Source organism: Symphalangus syndactylus, chromosome 6 (genome assembly GCF_028878055.3).
Source record: "Symphalangus syndactylus isolate Jambi chromosome 6, NHGRI_mSymSyn1-v2.1_pri, whole genome shotgun sequence".
Lineage (NCBI taxonomy): Eukaryota > Metazoa > Chordata > Mammalia > Primates > Hylobatidae > Symphalangus > Symphalangus syndactylus.
In genome coordinates, this window is record NC_072428.2 from 128639832 (window position 1) to 128661761 (window position 21930).

A 21930-nucleotide genomic window follows, 5' to 3' on the forward strand; every position below is an offset into this window, starting at 1 on the left:
ATCCAAGGCCCTGCTTACATCGTTTGTCAATTTCCGCAGTGTACACACTACCACCATGACTAATTTCAAACAATGTGACATTAACCAGTTTGCAATTTTTCCTGAAAATTTAACCATCCGCTTTCAAAGCGAGTCCAAGCCAGCTCCAGCACACCACTGGCACCTCATCTGGCTTATTGATCACTGCAAATAAATAGAACTAGAACAATGGCAGGCACAGAGGACAAGTTCAATAAATGTTTTGAACATTCAATTGGGATAAAATAATTATTGATTCCATGCTAACAAATAGACTATAGCTAATTGAGTCTCTTTTGCTGCTCTAACTGCCAAACTACATAAGAAGTCCTCTAAAACTTGTAGAGAATTACTCCAGAAAGAACTTACTGAATGGTCACCAAAATAGGACCCTGAATTAAGGAATTCTCCTTCCTCCTAATAGTGTCCGTTTGTCTATTTTGCTCTCTTCTGAAACCTGAAAGGCTGAATGATTTCAGCTAGAAAAAGCAGAGAAGACAAGCAAATATATCGGAGTTTGTAGGAGGCTAGTTCCGCTGAATTTTGGCAGCATTTCAACTTTTTTTTTTTTTTTTTAAGACAGAGTCTCACTCTGTTGCCTAGGCTGGAGTGCAATGGCGTGATCTCAGCTCACTGCAACCTCCGCCTCCTGGGTTCAAGTGATTCTCCCGCCTCAGCCTCCTGAGTAGCTGGGATTGCAGACGTGTGCCATCATACCCGGCTAATTTTTGTATTTTTAGTAAAGATGGGGTTTCCCTATATTGGCCAGGCTGGTCTTGAACTCCTGACCTCAAATGATCCACCCACCTCAGCCTCCCAAAGTGTTAGGATTACAGGCGTGGGCCACCACGCCTGGCTGGCATTTGAACTTCGAAGGGGTGATAAGGTTGAAGGGACGAGGCTGGAGATTTGGGGATGACAGCTATGCGACTGACAACAGAAGTGAGTGAGGCAAAGAGGCTGTTTAAAAGTTTTGCTCGAGTCACAAATGGGCTTTTCCACTGACATCTCTTTGAGGAGATTTTATAGAGATTTTAAATGCTTTTCAATGCTTTTTTTGGATGCTGGACCATCTCATTTGATGAAAACACCATGTGAAGTCTGGCCCCAAGGGAGAGGTCTTTGTTGCATTACCCAAATCACAGCCACACACTGTGAGGCTGTAAGGGCCTGTGCTGCAAGCCCAGGGTAAAGCCCAAAGCCATGGATATGCTGAAAGGACATTAACGTCCACAGTAGGTTCCAGCAGTTCACACATCACTGAACCAAGGGATGCCTGGTGTCATGGACTGGGTGCTTCTGTCCCTCCAAAATTCATAGGTGGAATCCTCAATATGATGGTATCACGGATGTGGGGCCTTTGGGGATAATCAGGTCATGATGGTGGAGCACTCATGAATGGAATTAGTGTCCTTAAACAAAGAGATCACAAGGCTGGGCACGATGGCTCACGCCTGTAATCCCAGCACTTTGGGAGGCCGAGGCGGGCGGATCACGAGGTCAGGAGATCGAGATCATCCTGGCTAACATGGTGAAAACTGGTCTCTACTAAAAATACAAAAAATTAGCCAGGCATGGTGGCGGGCACCTGTAGTCCCAGCTACTCGGGAGGCTGAGGCAGGAGAATGGCGTGAATTCGGGAGGCGGAGCTTGCAGTGAGCCGAGATCATGCCACTGCACTCCATCCAGCCTGGGTGACAGAGCGAGACTCCGTCTCCAAAAAAAAAAAAAAAAAAAAAAAGTTTGAGACCAGCCTGGCCAACATGGTAAAATCCCATCTCTACTAAAAATACAAAAATTAGCTAGGCATAGTGGCGGGTGCCTGTAGTCTCAGCTACTCGGAAGGCTGAGGCAGGAGAACTGTTTGAACCTGGGAGGCGGAGGTTGCAGTGAGCCGACATCACGCCACTGCACTCCAGCCTGGACGACAGAGTGAGACTCCGTCTGGGGAAGGAAAAAAAAGATCACAGATGTATCATCCAGTTTAAGAAAGGAAAAAAATTTTTTTAAATAAAATAAAAATAAAAGACCAGAAAAAACTCTTTCCCCTCTTTCTGGATGTGAGGACACAAGAAGGTAGCTGTCTCTAAGCCAAGAAGAGAGCCCTCACTAGACCCAGTTTAAGAAAGGAAAAAATTTTTTAAATAAAATAAAAATAAAAGAGACCAGAAAAAACTCTCTCCCCTTTCTGGATGTGAGGACACAAGAAGGTAGTGGTCTCCAAGCTGAGAAGAGAGCCCTCACTAGAACCCAAACATATGGGTGCCCGATCTTGAACTTCAAGCCTCCAGAACTATGAGAAATATGTTTGTTTTTATAAGCCACCCAGTCTGTGGTACATGCTATAGCAGCCTGAACTAAGACACCTACCTAGGGCTAAAGTGACTGATCTCTTGAAGTTTCCCAGAATAAGTGGGGAGGCAGCCCCTGACCTATTGGCAGAGGCCTTGCACTGGTCCCTTCTGTATTTCAGTGAATCTTTAATACTTTTTTTTTTTTTGAGATGCAGTTTTGCTCTTGTTGACCAGGCTGGAGTACAATGGTGCGATCTTGACTCACTGCAACCTCCACCTCCCAGGTTTAAGCAATTCTCCTGCCTCAGCCTCCCGAGTAGCTGGGATTACAGGTGCGCATCACCAAACCTGGCTAATTTTATATATTTAGTAGAGATGGGGTTTCTCCATGTTGGTCAGGCTGGTCTCAAACTCCTGACCTCAGGTAATCCACCTGCCTCAGCCTCCCAAAGTGCTGGGATTACAGGCGTGAGCCACCACACCCGGCCCTGAATCTTTAGTACTTTTGTAGCAAAATTTTCCTTTATTGTTTTCTTGGACTACATACTCATGACTACTATTATTTTTTACCATCATTAGTTTCTAACAACTAAATATCTTAAAATGTTCTGATTTAAAGTTTTTCAGTGAGTGAATTATTATTCATTAATTTGTTTATTTATGACAGAGTCTTACTCTGTTGTCCAGGCTAGAGTGCAGTGGTGCAAACATAGCTCATCACAGCCTCAAACTCCCAGGCTCAACCAATTCTCACACCTCAGCCTCCTGAGTAGCTGGGACTATAGGTGCATGCCATCATGCCTGGCTGAAACATTCAATTAATTAATTAATTTATTTATTTATTTATTTTGAGACAGAGTCTCACTTTGTCATCCAGGCTGGAGTGCAGAGGCACAATCTTGGCTCAGTGCAACCTCCGTCTCCCAGGTTCAAGCAATTCTTATGCCTCAGCCTCCCAACTAGCTGGGATTACAGGTGCGCACCACCACGCCTGGCCTAATTCTTATATTTTTAGGAGAGACGAGGCTCTACCATGTTGGCCAGGCTGGTTTCTAACTCCTGGCCTCATGTGATCTGCCCACCTTGGCCTCCCAAAGTGCTGGGATTACAGGTGTGAGTTACTGCACCCAGCCTGAAACATTCATTTTAAAAGAGAACTTTGTATTAAGCTTTTAGTCATTAGAATGTGTAAACATATTACTGATTAAACCAGTTTAACTGGTTTAACAGCTTGTTTTAGGCAAAAAAATAAGAAGGGGGAGCAAGAAGAAGGAAAAAGAGAAAAAGTGGAAGAACAAGAGGAAGAATTAAGTGAAAGGAAGATCTCCCAGTCCTCCCTATTGATAGCAGTGCCTCCCAGAGGGTGGCCCGCCATCAGCTGCATCAGATTTGCCGGGGATACTTAAAAATATAAGTAACTGAGGCCAGGCTCAGTGGCTCACACCTGTAATCCCAGCACTTTGAAAGGCCAAGGTGGAAGGATCTTGGAAGGCCAGACTGAGCAACACAGTGAGACCTCATCTCTACTAAAATTCAAAAAAATTAGCCAGGCATGGTGGCACATGCCTGTAGTCCCAAATGCTTGTGGGGCTGAGGTGGGAGGATTACTTGAGCCCAGGAAGTTGAGGCTGTAGTAAGCCCTGATCATGCCACTGTACTCCAGCCTGGGTGATGGAGTGAGACCTTATCTTTAAGGTCTGAGTGGGGAGGAAAGTAGGTAACTGATCCCATCTACAGAATTGGCATCTGTGAGCGGAATCCAAGAATCTGTTATCAAGTTACCCTAGTAATTCTGAGAAGCACTAAAGTTTGAGAACTACCTTTAAGGCAAGTGACTAATTAGCTCATGAAAATGACACCAAACCCTACTGTCTACTTGGAGCAGCTCACACCATCCTGAACTGAGGCAAATATCCTAGGAGCTGGCACAAAGCTTCCCAGATTCGAAACCTGCCCAGTCTAAACCTGTTAAGGAAAGCAGAGCATCTCGATCGCACAGGGATTGATACAATACTTTCCAAAGTTAAATTATTGAGAAGTATCCATTGGAATAGCATTTCACCTTGACCATTATTGATCATCATGATCATATTAGCTAACATTTACCGAGTGCTTACTATCTGTCAAACATTGGGTTAATTGCTTTACATTTATTCATCTCATTTCATCCTTAGAGCAAAACTCTGTAGTGGGTACTATTCTTTATCTCCACTTTAGAAATGAGGGTAGCAGGCTGGGCACAGTGGCTCACACCTGTAATCCCAGCACTTTGGGAGGCCGAGGCGGGCCGATCACCTGAGGTCAGGAGTTTGAGACCAGCCTGGCCAACGTGGTGAAACCCCGTCTCTACTAAAAATACAAAAAATCAGCCAAAAGTGGTGGTGGGTGCCTGTAATCCCAGCTACTCGGGAGGCTGAGACAGGAGAATTGCTTGAACCCAGGAGGCGGAGGTTGCAGTGAGCCGAGATCACACCACTGCACTCTAGCCTGAGTGACAGAGCGAGAGAGAGAGAGAGCACGCAAGAGCAAGAGAGAACGAGAGAGCGCACGCACACGCGAGAGAGAGAGAGGAAGGAAGGAGAAAAGAAAAGGAAAGAAAGAAAAAAGAGAAAGAAGGAAGGAAAGAGAAAAGAAAGAAAGATAGGAAAAGAAAAGAAAAAGAAAATGAAAATAAATGAAGGGAGGGTAGCAGAAAAAGATAACTGAGAATTACAAGGAGTTAAGAATCCGTGTGGGCTATAGGATGCTAAGCATTCCAGCTGGGTTCTTTCCTAAACCACAAACCCACCAAGAGCAGCGTAGCCTCTGGGATAAATACCCACAAATGCCCAGGGAAAATGTTCCAGGTGGTCGAGAACTTAATTCCTAATGAAAGCTTGGAAAATGAACTATGCCTCAGTTCAGTCATCCAGAAATAGCGTTAATGTTTTACTACTGGCAGGGTGCAGTGGCTCACACCTGTAATCCCAACACTTTGGAAGGACAAGGCAGGAGGATGGCCTAAACCCAGGAGTTGGAGACCAGCCTGAGCAACATAGTCACACTCCATCTCTAAAAATAAATAAATAAATAGTTAGGCATGGTGGTGCATGCCTGTAGTTCCAGCTACTGGGGAGGCTCAGGTGGGAGGATCCCTTGGACCTGGGGGGATTGAGGCTGCAGTGAGCCATGACTGTACCCCAGCCTGGGCAACAGAGCGAGACCCTGTCTCTGGAAAAAGAAAAAAAAAGATAACTTTTTTCATGTCTAGGTTCTTTTCTGAAAATGACAAAATAAGTATTAAGGAATTTTGAAAAGCAAAAGCACCAGACAAAAGGCATCCCCATTTTTCTTTAAGACAGGTGGGGATTAGCTTGGTTTCTCAGATGTTAAAAAAAAAAAAAAGAAAAAGTGAAAAACAGGTAGGGAAAACATTCCCAAGATAGTTTTACAAAATTTGTGGTAGCAAAATCCCTGTGTTAAATTGTAGGAAATACACGTTAAAGTCTACTCAGCCCATCCCAACTCCCGTTCTCTGCAATTTCACCTCTGCCAGCTGCATTTATGTATAATCCTGACTGTGGGCCACAACTGAGTTAGCTCAAGCACGGACAACTGGACCGATGGGGGTCTCTATCTCGGGATTCAGAGAGAACTAATCAGTGTCTTCCAGAGGCCAGAGCGAAGTGTGTGTGTTTGGGATTTGTGGAGCTGCCACATGCGTAGGCAAGCACAGCACCCTGGTGCAGGGAGGAGGAAAGCCGGCATGCTCAGGTGGAAATGAGTGACCACAGAGAAAGAGGACAGAGCCTGGGCTCCTGTCAGTGCCCCACTCCCAGACCGGGCTTGGCCTCATTCCTGCTTTTTTTTTTTGCTACAGCCAGGTCATGTGGATTTCTGTTTTTTTTTTTTTCTTTTGAGTCTCACTCTCGCCCAGCCTAGAGTGCAGTGACGCGATGTCGGCTCACTGCAATCTCTACCTCCTGGGTTCGAGTGATTCTCGTGCCTTAGGCTCCTGAGTAGCTGGGACTGCAGGAGAGCACCACCATGCCCAGCTCATTTTTGTATTTTTAGTAGAGATGGGGTTTCACCATGTTGCCCAGGCTGGTCTCGAACTCCTTACCTCAGATGATCCACCCACCTCAGCCTCCCAAAGTGCTGAGATTACAGGCGTGAGCTACCATGCCCCAGCCCGGATTTCTGTTTTTTTTGCAGCCAAAAAAAAAAAAAAGACTGACAAGTACAAAGCAGCAAGCTCCACAGCCCTCTGAGGACCCAGGACCCCGAGGGTCACCATACCTGCCTCTGTTGTTTCTCCTGAAACAAGGCTCCATCCATGGCTCCAAGTCACCCTGGGATTTTATCCCAGCCTAAGCCTGGCTCACCTGTGCCCCACACCACCTCCCTGCACCTCAGCTGAACCTGCCCATACTCTCAAGGCTGTTTTACTGTTGCCATCTGGACAACTGACCAGACAACAATTCTAACTCAGGGTTAGTGCCCACTGTCATTCAACTGCCCCAGCTTCTCGTGTTGACCATTGTTTTCCATCTTCACCCAATAATACCCATTTTAAAATGGAGCAAACCCTGAATGCAATGCAATGCCTACTACTGACTGGAAGGCTGAAAGCCTGGTAGCAGATTTAGCCTCTCTCTCTACCTAAATCCACCAAACAGCAGGGAAAGGGCACCTCCAGAAAACTCACTGAGTCAACAGAAATCCATTCTGCCCTTAATGTGAAGGACTCTGGGTTCCTCTTTCCCCACCTCTCTCAGACTCTCTATCCCTGCAGAGTCCTCAGCCGTACCTGGGATATAAATGGCGCCACCATTGCACCAATGCGACACAGGGAGCCGCTGGTTCCCATCCCCAAAGCGCGCATCGTGGTGGGGTAGACCTGCAGGGAGAGGCACGGAAAGTACCAGTCAGATAACGTCTGTCCTTCCCCGAGCCCTCCTCTTCCCCTTCCTCCCCAGGTCAGGCTTTGGAATGCATAGAGCACCAAACACAGTTACAGAATATGGAATAGAAGGTGTTGATTTTCTCAGGTACACAACTTTGAATTTTTGGGACAATATCAGCAAAAAATAAACACTTCAAAATTATCCTTTAAATGAGCAAATTCCAAAAATGTGTTTCACTGAAGATTCCAAATATAATTTTAGAAAGACAAGCTCTGGAATCAGAGAGAAGAGTGCCACTTCAGAACTATAAATATATAAAAGTGATTCTACTGAATGGGAAGAAAATACTCCCCAGAGATCTGATGAAGTCTTCAATACAAATACAGCTAAGAGAATTAACTAGAGAGCCAGGTACTTGCCACATCATTCCCTGTGTTCTTATTTTTACTTCTTTTCTAAAATTAGGGATGGGATCTTACTATGCTGGCCATGCTGGTCTTGAACATCTGGCCTCAAGCAATCCTTCCACCTCAACCTCCCAAAGTGCTGGGATTAGAGGCATGAGCCGCCATACCTGGCCCCTGTGTTCTTGTTAAATTCCCTAGCCTCTTTGCTGTTGCAGAATCTTACAGCATAATCTATCTATGTATCTATGAATCATCTATGTATCTATCTATGTATCTATCTATGTATCTATCCATCTATCTATCTATCTATCTATCTATCTATCTATCTATCTATCTATCTTTCTATCTATCTATCGACAGAGTCTCACTCTGTCACCCAGGCTGGAGCACAATGGCACAATTTTGGCTCACTGCATCATCCGCCTTCTGGGTTCAACCGATTCACCTGCCACAGCCTCCCAAGTAGCTGGGTTTACAGGCATGTACCATCACGCCTGGCTAATTTTTGTATTTTTAATGGAGGCGGGCGGGGGGGGGCGGTCTCTCCGAGTTGGCCAGGCTGGTCTCGAACTCCTGACCTCAGGTGATCTGCCTGCCTCAGCCTCCCAAAGGGTTGGGATTACAGGCATGAGCCACCATGACCAGCCCTTTTTAACATTTTATTAAATTTTTATTTTTATTTTATAGAGACAACGTCTCACTATGTTGCCCAGACTGGTATCAAACTCCTGGGCTCAGGCGATTTTCCTGCCTCAGCCTCCCAAAGTGCTGGGATTACAGGTATGAGCCACCATGCCCAGCCATATTCTACTTTCTTGCTGCAACTTTTTGATATTTATAGTAAAATCTAATTAATTGGTTTTTTCATTGATTCAGAATTCTTAAAGGAACTAGAAGTTTAATAAGTCAGCAAGTCCTATTGAATAAATAGAATTGTAGGGAGAATACTTTCTAGGAAAGAATGGTTTCTCAAAATGTTGGAACATTTTCTTAGTGCTATAAAATACTGACAAAACAGTTTTATCAACTCTCTAAGGCAAAGCATGTAGCCCCCTTTAGTTGCCCACATCTTTGCCACCATCTGTCAAATGCAAAAAGCAAGATGCTTTCCGCCTCACAGGACACTGCTATATTTACAGGAGAAGGTCTGGGGGTGGAATATCTTTATGGGGAGCTTTATTATTTTCTGAAAAATGAGGTTGCTGTGACTGAAAATAATGAATTCAGGTGATGGCTTCTTTGCTATAATACCGATAAAGTCTTTTGTTCACATTGTGAGTCATCTGGAAGATGGAATAACAGAAAACTATCATTTTTAGTTACACATCTTTTTTAAAAAACAATATAAAAAATAAAATACTGGCTGGGTGCGGTGTAATCACATCTGTAATCCTAGCACTTTGGGAGGCCGAGGTGGGCAGATCATGAGGTCAGGAGATCGCGACCATCCTGGCTAACACGGTGAAACCCCGTCTCTACTAAAAATACAAAAAATTAGCCGGGCATGGTGGCGGGCGCCTGTAGTCCCAGCTACTTGGGAGGCCGAGGCAGGAGAATGGTGTGAACCCAGGAGGCGGAGCTTGCAGTGAGCTGAAATCATGCCACTGCACTCCAGCCTGGGTGACAGAGCAAGACTCTGTCTCAAAAAATAAAATAAAATAAAATAAAATACTTAGAAATGACCCTCAAAATGAGCAAATTCCATAATATGTTTGACTGTACATCCCAAATACAATTCTAGAAGTACACCATGTTATGCATAGATTTTTTTGGTTCATAAATTCACAAAATGACTTTAGATTTGTTTTTGTTTTTAATTATGCAAAATTATTTTCTTAACTATGCAAAATTATTTAAAGTCAATAATTTTTTTTTCTTTTTGAGACAGAGTCTCTCTGTCACCAGGCTGGAGTGCAGTGGCTCGGTTTTGACTCACTGCAATCTTTGCCTCCCAGGTTCACGCAATTCTCCTGCCTCAGCATCCCAAGCAGCTGGGATTACAGGCACCCGCCATCATGCCTGGATAATTTTTGCATTTTTAATAGAGACGGGGTTTCACCATGTTGGCCAGGCTGGTCTCAAACTCCTGACCTCAAGTGACCCACCTGCCTCGGCCTCCCAAAGTGCTGGGATTACAGGCGTGAGCCGCCGCGCCCAGCCAATTAATTTTTATTCTAGGAATTTCATGTTGTAATTCCTTCCACTGTCCATCAAGTTCACCTTAGTTCCCCTACAGAGCTGGAGTAAAATTTATCATCAAAAAATCTTCAAGTTAGCCCTTTTTCATAGAACTGATGCTTAATCCAGATGTCCTGTCAGCCCATAATTCTTTTATTTTGGCTTCTTTCATCTTCTTTTAATATAGATTTACTGACGAAGACTTCAAAATTCACCAGAAATCTTTGGGATCCAATTTCTTAAACCAATTTACTTTAGGGTCATTTTTGGAGTAGGTGGATCTGCCTCGTTCTCCATTTGATGCCATCTGTAACTATGCATGAGTTCAAATCATGTTCATTCCTAAACTATCACACCTCAAGAACAGCACAGACCTGTGGAATATGTCAATATCTTTAACCCCAGACATCATGTTCTCAAGATAAAAGCCTTTAAAACAAAAAGTCATCTTGATATATCAAGTCAACATGAAACTGGAATACAAAATTGATATAGCTGAGATTTTCCTCATATATTATGCTTTCAAATTCTCTATAGTCCTAGAACCAAACTTTTTTTTTTTTTTTTTTTTTTTTTTTTAATTTAGAGACAGGGTCTTACTTTGCTGCCCAGGCTGGAGTGCAGTGGTGCCATCAGAACTCACTGCAGCCTCCAACTCCTGGGCTCAAGCAATCCTCCTGCCTCAGCCTCCCCTTCCTAAGTAGCTACAATTACAGGTGCATGCCCCCATCCCTGGCTAATTTTTAATTTTTGTGGAGATGGGGTTTTGGTTTCCTTGCCAGGCTGGTCTTGGACTCCTGGCTTCAAGTGATTCTCCCACCTCAGCCTCCCAAATTCAGGGATTGCAGGCATGAGCCACGGTGCCCAGCCTGGAACCAGCCTTTATGGTTATCAATACTCCAATCATTTTGGAGTGTCTCAGGCATCATAATACCCCTTCTTATTTGTAGCAAAACTTATACTGAACAATGAGTTCTGGATTGCAAAAGAGGATTGATTTTTTTGTACCTGTCTATAAGTTAACTTTAGATTTTGTTAATGGAACTAAATGAAGTATTATGTATAATTCAAACATCTCATAGCTTTCTATTTTTATCTCTGTGTGGGAGAAAAAGTACTTTTCTCTGCGGGTTTAATGGTTTTTGACATGCCAAATCTTTAATCGCAATAGACTTCCCCATTTCCTGCCATGAACCTGAAGGCAGCTTTATCAGTATCTAAAGTACTGTTTCCTGTAGCTCAACGAATGACAAAACCAGTTAAAATACTGTTAAGTTCCCTATTCAAATATTGTTTCATTTCTAGGAATATTCGTTCTTTAAAGTGGGAGGTTTATGAGGAAATACTCCAGCTACCTCAGGCAGTACCTTGCATATAGATGTATTAATTCAATAAATTAATAAAGAATAAATCAAGATTATATTTAAATTTAAGCTTCATGCAGCAAATAATAGATGGAGGGAAAGGGATCTTCCAAAAGAATAAAAGTGAAAAATGTATTCTAATTTCAAAAAGAGAGAAAGGAAATTCTACATTTGACAACAGCATGTTGCTACCTATTACTTCTGGAAGCCTAGTGCTAGGGCAAGGACGTGTTTTTTACATGCGTGCTATTTAAAGAAAGGAAAAAGATACTATCTTCCAGAGACTGGCTTTCAATAGACTGAATGGGGAAGGGGAAATTCACATCAAATAAACTTCTGGTGTCTTTTTAACAGATTGTTTCTAGAAAATCATCAAAAGTCAACAGAAACCAGGGATGCATTACCTTTGGATGGACACCGTAAGTAGCTCACCTTACACACCCTTTGTAAGCAAGTCTTGCATGAAAACTCACCTCAGCTGTGTAAATGTAGATGGTGCTGAAGTTTGCAGCTACCAGAGCCCTCAGCATGAAGAGGAAGCCAATCAGGCCGGCACTAGAAAACAGGAAGCAGAGAGAGATTATAAAACGCAGCATGGAGGACCACCTCCCGTGGCCCAGCTTCAAGTGCACTGTGGATGCTGAGCTACAACCACAGATAACTCAGAACCTGAGGGAGGTGCTGCTTCTCAGCTGGCCTGATTGTGGGGTCCTTAAGCAAACCTCCTTCCAGTCTTACTCCCCGCTGCCCTCTCCATTCCCCAACGCTGCCATTCACCCTGGCCCCTCACATTAGCTTAACTGCCGGGCACAGTGGCTCACACCTGTAATCCCTGCACTTTGGGAGGCCGAGGCAGCTAGATCGCTTGAGGCCAGGAGTTCAAGACTAGCCTCAGCAACATAGTAAGACTTTTTTTTAAGACAGAGTCTGGCTCTGTTACCCAGCCTTGGGTGCAGTGGCACAATCATGGCTCACTGCAGCCTCAGCCTCTCAGGCTCAAGTGATCCTCCCACTTCAGCCTCTTGGGTAGCTGGGACTATAGACATCCACAACCACACTCAGCTAATTTTTGTATTTTTTGTAGAGATGGGGTTTTGCCATGTTGTCCAAGCTGATCTTAAACTCCTGGGTTCAAGTGATCCACCCGCCTCAGCCTCCCAAAGTTCTGGGATTACTGATGTGAGCCACCAAATTTTTTTTCAATTGGCCCAGCATGGTGGTGTGTGCCTGTAGTGCTAGCTACTCAAGAGGCTGAGGCAGGAGGATGGCTTGAGCCCAGGAGTTAGAGGCTGCAGTGAGCTGAGATCTCACCACTGCATTCCAGCCTGGGTGACCAGGTGAGAGAACCTGTCTCAAAGAAAAAAAAATTAGCACACCTGCTGCTACCATCCCCTGGAAAATAGTGCAGAGAGCTTGTAGAATAAATGATACGTATCAGAGCTCAGGCCACTCCAGGACTGCAAATTAAGAGTGAAATGAGCAGAAGGCACAGATAAGCCCACCGTCTGTATTACTAAACTTTCTTGACACTGGTTCAAATAATGTGATAAACAACCAGAGTCCCGATTCTCCAGGAAGCATTACATAACGATCCTCAACATTTTGGTAGGTAAAGTGAGTACACCATCATTGGCACCCAGAATCCTGTGATAGCTGGAGGAAGATGGGGTCTGTAGGAAGAGGGAAGGGGGGTAGTGGGGAACAGGCAAGACCATTCCAGTCAAGCAGGCAGCCCATTTGCTACTCTCCTGGGTGAAAGGGACTTGTCCCTGAAACTACTGAACACCATGGGTCAGGAGACTCCACTTAGAAACGACTGCACAAAATCTGAAGCAATTAAACAGAAAATACCTTGAAGTGCAAATGTTGAGGAGAAGGAAGAATAAAGCCGTGCATCCCATGGTAATGGAAAGGCTCAGCCGTCTTCCCAGGAAATTGATGCCCAGTATATTTAAAGGATTCACTAGAAAGCAAACAGTAAAGATAATTTCTGGAACCTTGGAAGGCAAGTGGCATATTGCAACACTGGCATGGATTCATCCTTGTCGTTTCAGAAAGAAGCAACTTCATCCAAACCTCACAAGTATTCCAGCCAAAATCCAGTCACGTTGTCATCAATTTCAAGACTTTTTACATACACTTTACCCACGTGGGTCCAGGAATGATAGGCACTGGTGCCCAGGATACTTATTAAATCATGCAGGTCTATTGTAGATTGCCAGCTTGCTAGGCCCGTATTTTAAGTGTTTTATATGTTTTCATCAAATTCAAGGTGCCACTGATTTTTTTTTCATCAGCTCAATTTAACATTCAGCCATTGATTTTTAAGTACCATAATTTTATGTCTACTAAAATAGAAATAATGCTGTCTATTGCAATCTAACAAGCCATTGTAAGCCACATTCCAATTTCAGAGATGTTAAAATGTAAGGGTGAAAAAAACACCTTACAATTGATAGAATACAGCACTTCAAAGCTCTACTCCTCCAGACTTCTCTTGCCAATACCAATCCAAATTGGAGATTTTTCAGCACTACTTGGCGACTTACTCAGTTCTGCTAGGCAGGAGCGGTGTCACAGGGTCACACTTCTCTCAGCTAATACTCAAATGCACATAGACCACCCAAGAGAGACAGACCCAACACGCAGAGGGACACTTACGAGCAATTTCACCAATGGTGCTGATGATCATGGTCTGATAGTCAGAGGGTGCAAACATGTGGCAGTAGCAGGGGCTCTGGCTCTCCCCTGAGTCTCCCCCCGTCACCACCACCTCGGAGTCAGACTTCGAACCACAGACCAAGTCCCGCTCCAGCAGCTCAGCACTGGCCAGGATAACCCCATAGTATGCAAAAGAGATTCCAAGCCTGGAAGAGAGAAAAGAACGTCACTAGCAAACGCTGACACCAGACCTGAAGGATGAGTGGGGAGGGGATACCAAGTGGAACGTGCAGCATGTGAAAAGCAAAGAGAGCAGAAAGTCAGGCTCAGACGCCACACAGAGCATTCGTGGAAGTGTCTCTTACACATCATACAGATGTACACATGCCTGTTGGCTGTAAACCTAGGAGCAGAATTGCTGGGCCATAGTATACACGTATTTCCAGCTGTTATAGATACCTCCAGTTTGTCAAAGCGGCTGTACTAATTTGAACTCCAGTCAGCTGTGTATGAAAGTTCCAGTCACTTTGCCTCCTTCTCAATCCTTGGTATTGTCAGTCTTTCATTTTAGCCATTCTCGTGGACTGGTGGATTTGTAATGATATCTTGTTGGGTTTTCATTTGCATTTCTCTGGTGACTTTAAGGTTGAGCATGTTTTGGTGTGTTTATCTGGTATATGTTTTGGTGAAGTGCGTGTTCAAGTCTCTTGTGTATTTCTAAATTGGGCTGTTGGCCGGGCATGGTGGCTCATGCCTGTCATCCTAGCACTTTGGGAGGCTAAGGCAGGAAGACTGCTTGAGGCCAGGAGTTTGAGACCAGCCTGGGCAACAAAGCAAGACCCATCTCTACAAATGCAAAATAAAATAAATTTTAAAACTTAAAAAATTTTTAAAAAGTTAAAAAAATAAACTGGGTTGTCTATTTTTCCTGTTGAAAAAATTATATGTCTAATATATAGCATATTTTATGTGTGTGTGTGTGTGTGTGTGTGTATAATTTGCTGGAAATATACATTGCAAATTTCTTCTCCCCATGGATGGCTTACCTTTCAGGTTCTTCATTTTTTTTTTTTTTTTTTGAGACAGTTTCATTCTGTCACCCAGGCTTGAGTGCAGTGGTGCAATCTCGGCTCACTGCAACCTCCACCTCCTGGGTTCAAGTGATTCTCCTGCCTCAGCCTCTCAAGTAGCTGGGATTACAGGTACCCACCACCATGCCCAGCTAATTTTTTTGTATTTTTAGTGGAAACAGGGTTTCACCATGTTGGCCAGGCTGGTCTCAAACTCCTGACCTCAGGTGATCCGCCTGTCTCGGCCTCCCAAAGTGCTCGGATTACAGGCATGAGCCACTGCACCCGGCCTTCTTCATGATATCTTGACAGTTATAAGTTCCTAATTTAATGTATTAAAACTCATCAATCTTTTCCTTTATAGTTAGCATGTTTTAGTCCTGTTTAGAAAATCTTTGCTTACTCAAGGTCATGCTGCAGAGAAATGAATCACAGAGGGTACCACAAGAGTCTATGCCATTGGACTTGATGATTGGTGACTTCAAAGGACCAGTTTCTGTCATGTGGTGAGAAAAAGACCAGGCTGCAAAAGTTAGGAAGTGAGCTCATATGCTCGTAAGAAAAATTTAAGAACTGGTTGAAGACAATTAGGGATTTTTCCTCTATGTATCCATTTACTTATTTATTTAGTGGTGGTAGTGTTTGTAGAAAGACAAGACATTGCTTGTCTTTGTAGTATTTGGAGTTGGTCTTATGTTTTTCTCCCCAGTGGCATTCACATAGGTTTACTTAAAAGGCTTCCTCCCAATGCATCTATTTAAAACTAGTTTTGAAATAATTACACTCTTACCATATGACCCAGATCTGTAACGTGGTCCGTAAATATTTAGCATCCAATAGGTCTGCAAATCTTCCTCTTTTTTTCTGGGGTAATGAAAAGGAGACAGAATATACTCAGCAGATTAAGGATGAACGAAGGTGTTTCCACTGTTTTCGATCATAGAAGATGAGAATCATATTGGAGCATGGTGGCCTGGCATAACCACTCAGCTCCTATGAGTACAGCTGACACAAACCCAGAGATAGTTGTTTTAAACACATTTGTCTCAGCCAGATCTGTCTTTTGGCTTTTTCTTATCATTGACAAGTACCAAAACTCACTGAACTTAAGATCCTAACCTTTTGCTCTTCCTCTGCTCACCAGCACTGGCGCGGGGGTGGGGAGGGTAGGAGGAAACATGAAAAGTGACTGTGAAACTGATGAGAGATTCTTCTAAAATTAACATTAAAACAAAAACTCTTATATTAAAAAAGAGTATGAGGCTTGTTAAGAAAACAATGGCATAAAGTTGAAAAAGGAGAGAATGCCTAATTTCTTTTTCTGTCTCTAAGGGGTATAGTTAGCAAGAGTTCTTGTCCATAGTACCTATTCAATACCTTTGGATAAAAACAAGTAAGAATGGGCTGGGTGTGGTGGCTCATGCCTATAATCCCAGCACTTTGGGAGGCTGAGGGGGGTGGCGGATCACCTGAGGTTGGGAGCTTGAGACCAGCGTGACCAACATGGCGAAAGCCCGTCTCTACTAAAAATACAAAAATTAGCCAGACATGGTGGAGCGTGCCTGTAATCCCAGCTACTCGGGAGGCTGAGGCAGGAGAATTGCTTGAACCCAGGAGGTGGAGGTTGTGGTGAGCCGAGATCACACCATTGCACTGCAGCCTGGGCAACAAGAGTGAAAATCCATCTCAAAAAAAGAAAAAAAAAAAAAAAACAAGGAAGAGTTACATGATGGCACAGAAATGGATTTTTATGTAAAGCTGGGAATGCTTCAGACGAGGGCACGCCATTGAAAACCAACAGCTCTTTTCTCAGAAATAGACCTGGGATTCCAGGCTCTTTCTAGAGACACTGGGAATGGGGTCCTGGGTGTCCCAGATTTTGTTGTCACAGAAAGAGTTTGAAGGGAACTTAGAGGCCTTTTGCTCCAATGGTTAATTTTTAATTTTTGTGGGGCCCATAGTAGGTATGTCTATTTATGGGGTACATGAGCTGTTTCGATACACCTCATGAAATAAGCACATCATGGAAAATGGGGTATCCATCCCCTCAAGCATCTATTCTTCAAGTTACAAACAATCCAATTATATACCTTAAGTTATTCTAAAATGTATAATTATTATTAACTATAGTCACTGTTTTGCTATCAAACAGTAAGTCTTATTCTATTTTCTTCTGGTACACATTAACCATCCCCACATCCCCCCATCCTTCCACTATTCTTCCCAATCTGACCAAGACCCACTGCACATTCCTGCATCTGGTCTCTGTGCACATCTCCTGGGGCCTGCAGTGTCCTTTCCCTTCCACAAAGGTATTTTTTTTTTTTTTTTTTTTTTTTTTGAGAAGGAGTCTCACTCTGTCACCCAGGCTAGAGTGCAGTGGCGTGATCTTGGCTTACTGCAACCTCTGCATCCCGGGTTCAAGCGATTCTTGTGCTTTGGCTTCCTGAGTAGCTGGGACTACAGGTGTGCACCAAATCGCCCAGCAATTTTTTATAATTGTAGTAGAGACAGGGTTTTACCGTGTTGCCCAGGCTGGTCTCGAACTCCTGACTTCAAGTGATCCACCCGCTTTGGCTTCCCAAAGTGCTTAGATTACAGGCATGCGCCACCACGCCCAGCAGGCTCGCTCTCCTTTTAGTGTTCAACTTATGTCCCATTTATCCCCCCGAAGGGGCCCAGACTGCCATGGCTCAGTCCTTTCTGCTCTTATCTCACACACACACACACACACACACACACACCCCTACACCCCACCTGGTTCTAAGCATCTGGGCTATTTTTTATTCCTTCATATGTGATGCTCATTTCATTAACCAGACTGAAGGCAGGGTCTACTGCCAGTAGCTCTGGGCCTTGCTCAAGAGATGACTGTGGAGGGCTGGACATGGTGGTTCATGCCTGTGATCCCAGCACTTTGGGAGGCCGAGGCGGGCAGATCACCTGAGGTCAGGGGTTTGAGACCAGCCTGGCCAACATGGTAAAACCCCGTCTATACTAAAAATACAAAAAATTTAGCCAGGAGTGATGGCACGCACCTGTAATCCCAGCTGCTCAGGAGGCTGAGGCAGGAGAATCGCTTGAACCTGGAAAGTGGAGGTTGCAGTGAATCGGGATCACGCCACTGCACTCCAGCCTGGGTGACAAGAGCAAGACTCCATCTCAAAAAACAAACACACGACTGTGAAGAAGATCACTTAATGGGCATGATGGATGGAGGCCGCAAGCTGAAGGCTTGAGAAGAAAAGTGGGGAGGAGGAGGAAGTGGGGACAGAAGGATGAAGAGGGAAGGTGAAGAATGGGGGATGGAGAAGGTAGAGGGAGAGGTGAGGTAGGAAAGGAAAAGCAGAGGAAGTAGGATGTGGAGGGAAGAGGCCAGACAGAGGAGCCAGGGGTGGAAAGGGAAGATGGAGAATGTGCAGGGAAGATGGGAGATAGGGGATTGTGGAGGGAGAATAGGGGAGAGGGAAAAAGGAGGAAGAAAGAAGAGAGATAACTTATTTCTGACCTCAGTGCTCCTCAGTCCTGGAGTTGCAACTACTGCATTCAATGCACAAAGCACATGCCAAGAACGGTTGTACTCAGCTATCTTATAATCTTACAGCTATCCGTGGTTTTGAGTTAATTATCTCTGCTAAGACTTTTTTTTTTGCAGCTGTTTTTATTGTTTACACTATTGACAATCAGAATTTTACAGCCACCTAAAGATTATGTTCTAGTCTCTATAAGCCATAATAGCTTTCTTCTTTTAATCATAGTTGCCTAGCAACTAGTTCATCCTCCCACCCTGCTTTGCTCGGTAAGATGTGATTGTCAGTATCTCAGTAGGAAGGAAGAAGTGAGCTGACGCTGTTATAGTAGCTTTCTGAACTCCAAACACATGAGAGTGTATTTCCAACGTTTAAAACATAAACTAGAATAATGGAATCATTCTGAATCCTTTGGAAGAAAGTTTGGGTTTCTTGTTTAATATAGTTTGGATATTTGTCCCCTCCAAGTCTCATGTTGAAATGTGATCCCCAGTGTCAGGGGTGGAGCCTTACGGGAGGTGCTTGGGTCATGGAGGCAGATCCCTCATGAAGGGCTTGGTGCCCTCCCTGCAGTAATGAGTTCTCACTTTACCAGTTCATGCGACAGCTGGTTTAAAAAAGCCTTGCACCTCTCTTGCTCCTTCTCTCACCATGTAACATGCCTGCTCCCTGTTCACTTTCTGTCATGAGTAGAGGCTTCCTGAGGCCTCACCAGAAGCCACGCAGATGCTGGTGCCATGCTTGTACAGTCTGCAGAACCATGAGCCAAATAAACCTCTTTTAACAGTCACCCAGTCTCAGGTATTCCTTTATAGCAATGCAAAACGAACAGACACACTGCTCCAGTTATAATAGGTTTTGAGATACATATAATAATGGCGGTAACACTCCACAGAAGAAAGTGAGAACACCTTACCAAAATACAATGATGAATATGGGGAAGGTTTGGCACACTGAATGCTCAAGATATTTGCATTACTATGGAACACATGCCACCTCACACTTACAATGCAGGCCAGATGGTAGTGGGATTCAAGACTTTTGTCATCAGTGATGTCCTCAGCAACCAATCAGGAACACCCAGGGAAGCCCACCTCTTGCCTGTGTGTAGGACACTCAGACATCACTTGTCTCGTGGCACCTACAGGATCCCGAGAAAGCCAGGATTCAGGGCATGGGTAGCACTGCTGGTATGGACCCATCTCAGACACAGAGCATGAGCTGAGTGCAGAAGAGCCTTTCCCATGGTCCTGCCAGCCCTAGCAAGGTTGTGTACCAGCAGCTTTTCTCTGTACCTCCTGGTCTCCCTGTTATGCATTCATTCCCTGCCTCAGCAGTGACACCATCTCATTCTGCCAGATGTCTAGTATCCTTGGATACTGTCCTTCCTCATCCTATCAAAATCTGCACTGAGGGTCTGGTGCAGTGGCTCACACCTATTATCCCAGCACTTTGGGAGGCAGAGATGGGAGGACTACTTGAGGCCAGGATTTGAGACCAGCTTGAGCAATACAGCAAGACCTCATCTCTATTAAAAAATAAGAAAATTAAGGCCAGGCACGGTGACTCATACATGTAATCCCAGCACTTTGGGAGGCCAAGGTGGGAGGATCACTTGGGGCCAGAAATTTAAGACCAGCCTGGGCCAGTGAGACCTTGTCGCTACAAAATAAGAACAAAAAAAAAAATTAGCCGGATGTGGTGGTGTGCACCTATAGTCCCAGCTATTCAGGAGGCAGAGCCAGGAGGATCGCTTGAGCTCAGCAGGTTGAGGCTGCAGTGGGCCAAGGTCACACCACTGCACTCCAGCTTGGATGACAGAATGAGACCCTGTCTTTTAAAAAATAAAGTAAATAAAAATGAAAAAATTAGCCAGGCATAGTGGCACATGCCTGCAATTCCAACTACTTTGGAGGCTAAGGAGGATTGCTTGAGCCCAGGAGTTCAAGACCAGCCTGGACAACATGTCAAAACCCTGTCTCCTCAAAAAACTGTACAAAAATAGCCAGGCATGGTGGCATACACCTGTAGTTCTAGCTACTCAGGAGCTTAGGCAAGAAGATTGCTTGAGCCCAGGAGGTCAAGGCTGCAGTGAGCCAAGATCACACCACTGCACTGCAGTCTGGGTGACACAGCAAGATTCTGTCTCAGAAATTTTAAAAGGTTAATATGGGCCGGGCGCGGTGGCTCATGCCTGCAATCCCAGCACTTTGGGAGGCCAAGGCAGATGGATCACCTGAGGTCGAGAGTTCGAGACCAGCCTGACCAACATGGAGAAACCCCATCTCTACTAAAAACACAAAATTAGCTGGGCATGGTGGCGCATGCCTGTAATCCCAGCTACTTGGGAGGCTGAGGCAGGAGAATTGTTTGAACCCAGGAAGCAGTGGTTGCATTGAGCCAAGACTGCACCATTGCACTCCAGCCTGGGCGACAAGAGCAAAACTGTCTCAAAAAAAAAAATTAATATGGTAAAATTTTGTTGTGTATATTTTGCCACAATAAAAAGACTCAAAAGGGGGAAACAAAGCTGGTTGGAGGAGGAAAATGAGGAATTCTGCTTTATTTTACCTTTTTTTTTTTTTTTTTAAATAGAGATGGGGGTGGGGTCTCGCTATATTGCCCAGGCTGGTCTCCAACTCCTGGCCTCAAGCAACCCTACTGCCCCAGCCTCCCAAAGGAATGGGATTACAGGTGTGAACTGCCACACCCAGCCAGGAGTTTTGTTTTAAACTTGATAAATATGAGATTTATACACTTGTCAACTCCAAGAATAAATGTCCTGTGGAGAGAGAAAGGTAAAGAGCTGGGATGTAGGCAAGAGCCAGGGATGAACACGTGGAGATGGTGAAGTCTTGCAGTTAGTTTAGGTCACATGCATGCCCAAATGTGCCTGATACACATGTTAAAGATGCTTCTTTCTGTTCTCCAGGGAAATGGCTTCATCAACCAATTCACAAGGAATCCTATCAAAATGGGTGCCATTTAGCAATCAAGAAATTGGCAATTGCTGTTAAGAGGGTTATAAAGCTATAAAAATACTTCAGAGAACAACCACAAAAGTAAGTGAGCCACACAACACAGAAAATAAAAGTGATGAATCTGATGGAAAAATAATTTTTTTTTTTTTTTAAACAGTCTCACTCTGTCACCAGGGCTGGAGTGCAGTGGCGCAATCTCAGCTTACTGCGACCTCCGCCTCCCAGGTGCAAGCGATTCTCCTGCCTCAGCCTCCCGAGTAGCTGGGAGTAGCTGGGACTACAGACGCGCACCACTACGCCCAGCTAATTTTTTGTATTTTTAGTAGAGATGAGGTTTCATCATGTTGGTCAGGCTGGTCTTGAACTCCTGACCCAGTGATTCACCTGCCTCAGCCTCCTGAAGTGCTGGGATTACAGGCATGAGCCACCGGGCCCAGCCGAAAAATAATAATTTTAAAATTCCGTTTATAAAATAATTTTTAAAAACAAAGTGGATAGGAATACATTTTTATAAGAAATGTGCAGTACTGACATTAGTTAT

General features: G+C 44.3%; 1 protein-coding gene and 1 non-coding gene across 6 annotated transcripts in view; both read right to left on the reverse strand.

Moving 5' to 3' along the window:
- Positions 1-21930, reverse strand: part of SVOPL (SVOP like) — a 90926-nt gene that overhangs the window by 24497 nt on the left and 44499 nt on the right. For all 5 annotated transcript variants that reach the window (XM_063642303.1, XM_063642306.1, XM_063642304.1 and 2 more), the window contains 5 exons: positions 15669-15742; positions 13809-14014; positions 12999-13110; positions 11621-11702; positions 7102-7191 (listed from right to left, as the gene is read on the reverse strand). In XM_063642303.1, coding sequence (XP_063498373.1) covers positions 7102-7191; positions 11621-11702; positions 12999-13110; positions 13809-14014; positions 15669-15742 — 564 coding nt within the window. The remainder of the gene's footprint in view (positions 1-7101; positions 7192-11620; positions 11703-12998; positions 13111-13808; positions 14015-15668; positions 15743-21930) is intronic.
- LOC129485589 (small nucleolar RNA SNORA40) lies at positions 10713-10841 on the reverse strand. Its single transcript, XR_008658727.1, has one exon. It is a non-coding gene; the product is annotated as a small nucleolar RNA SNORA40 (small nucleolar RNA).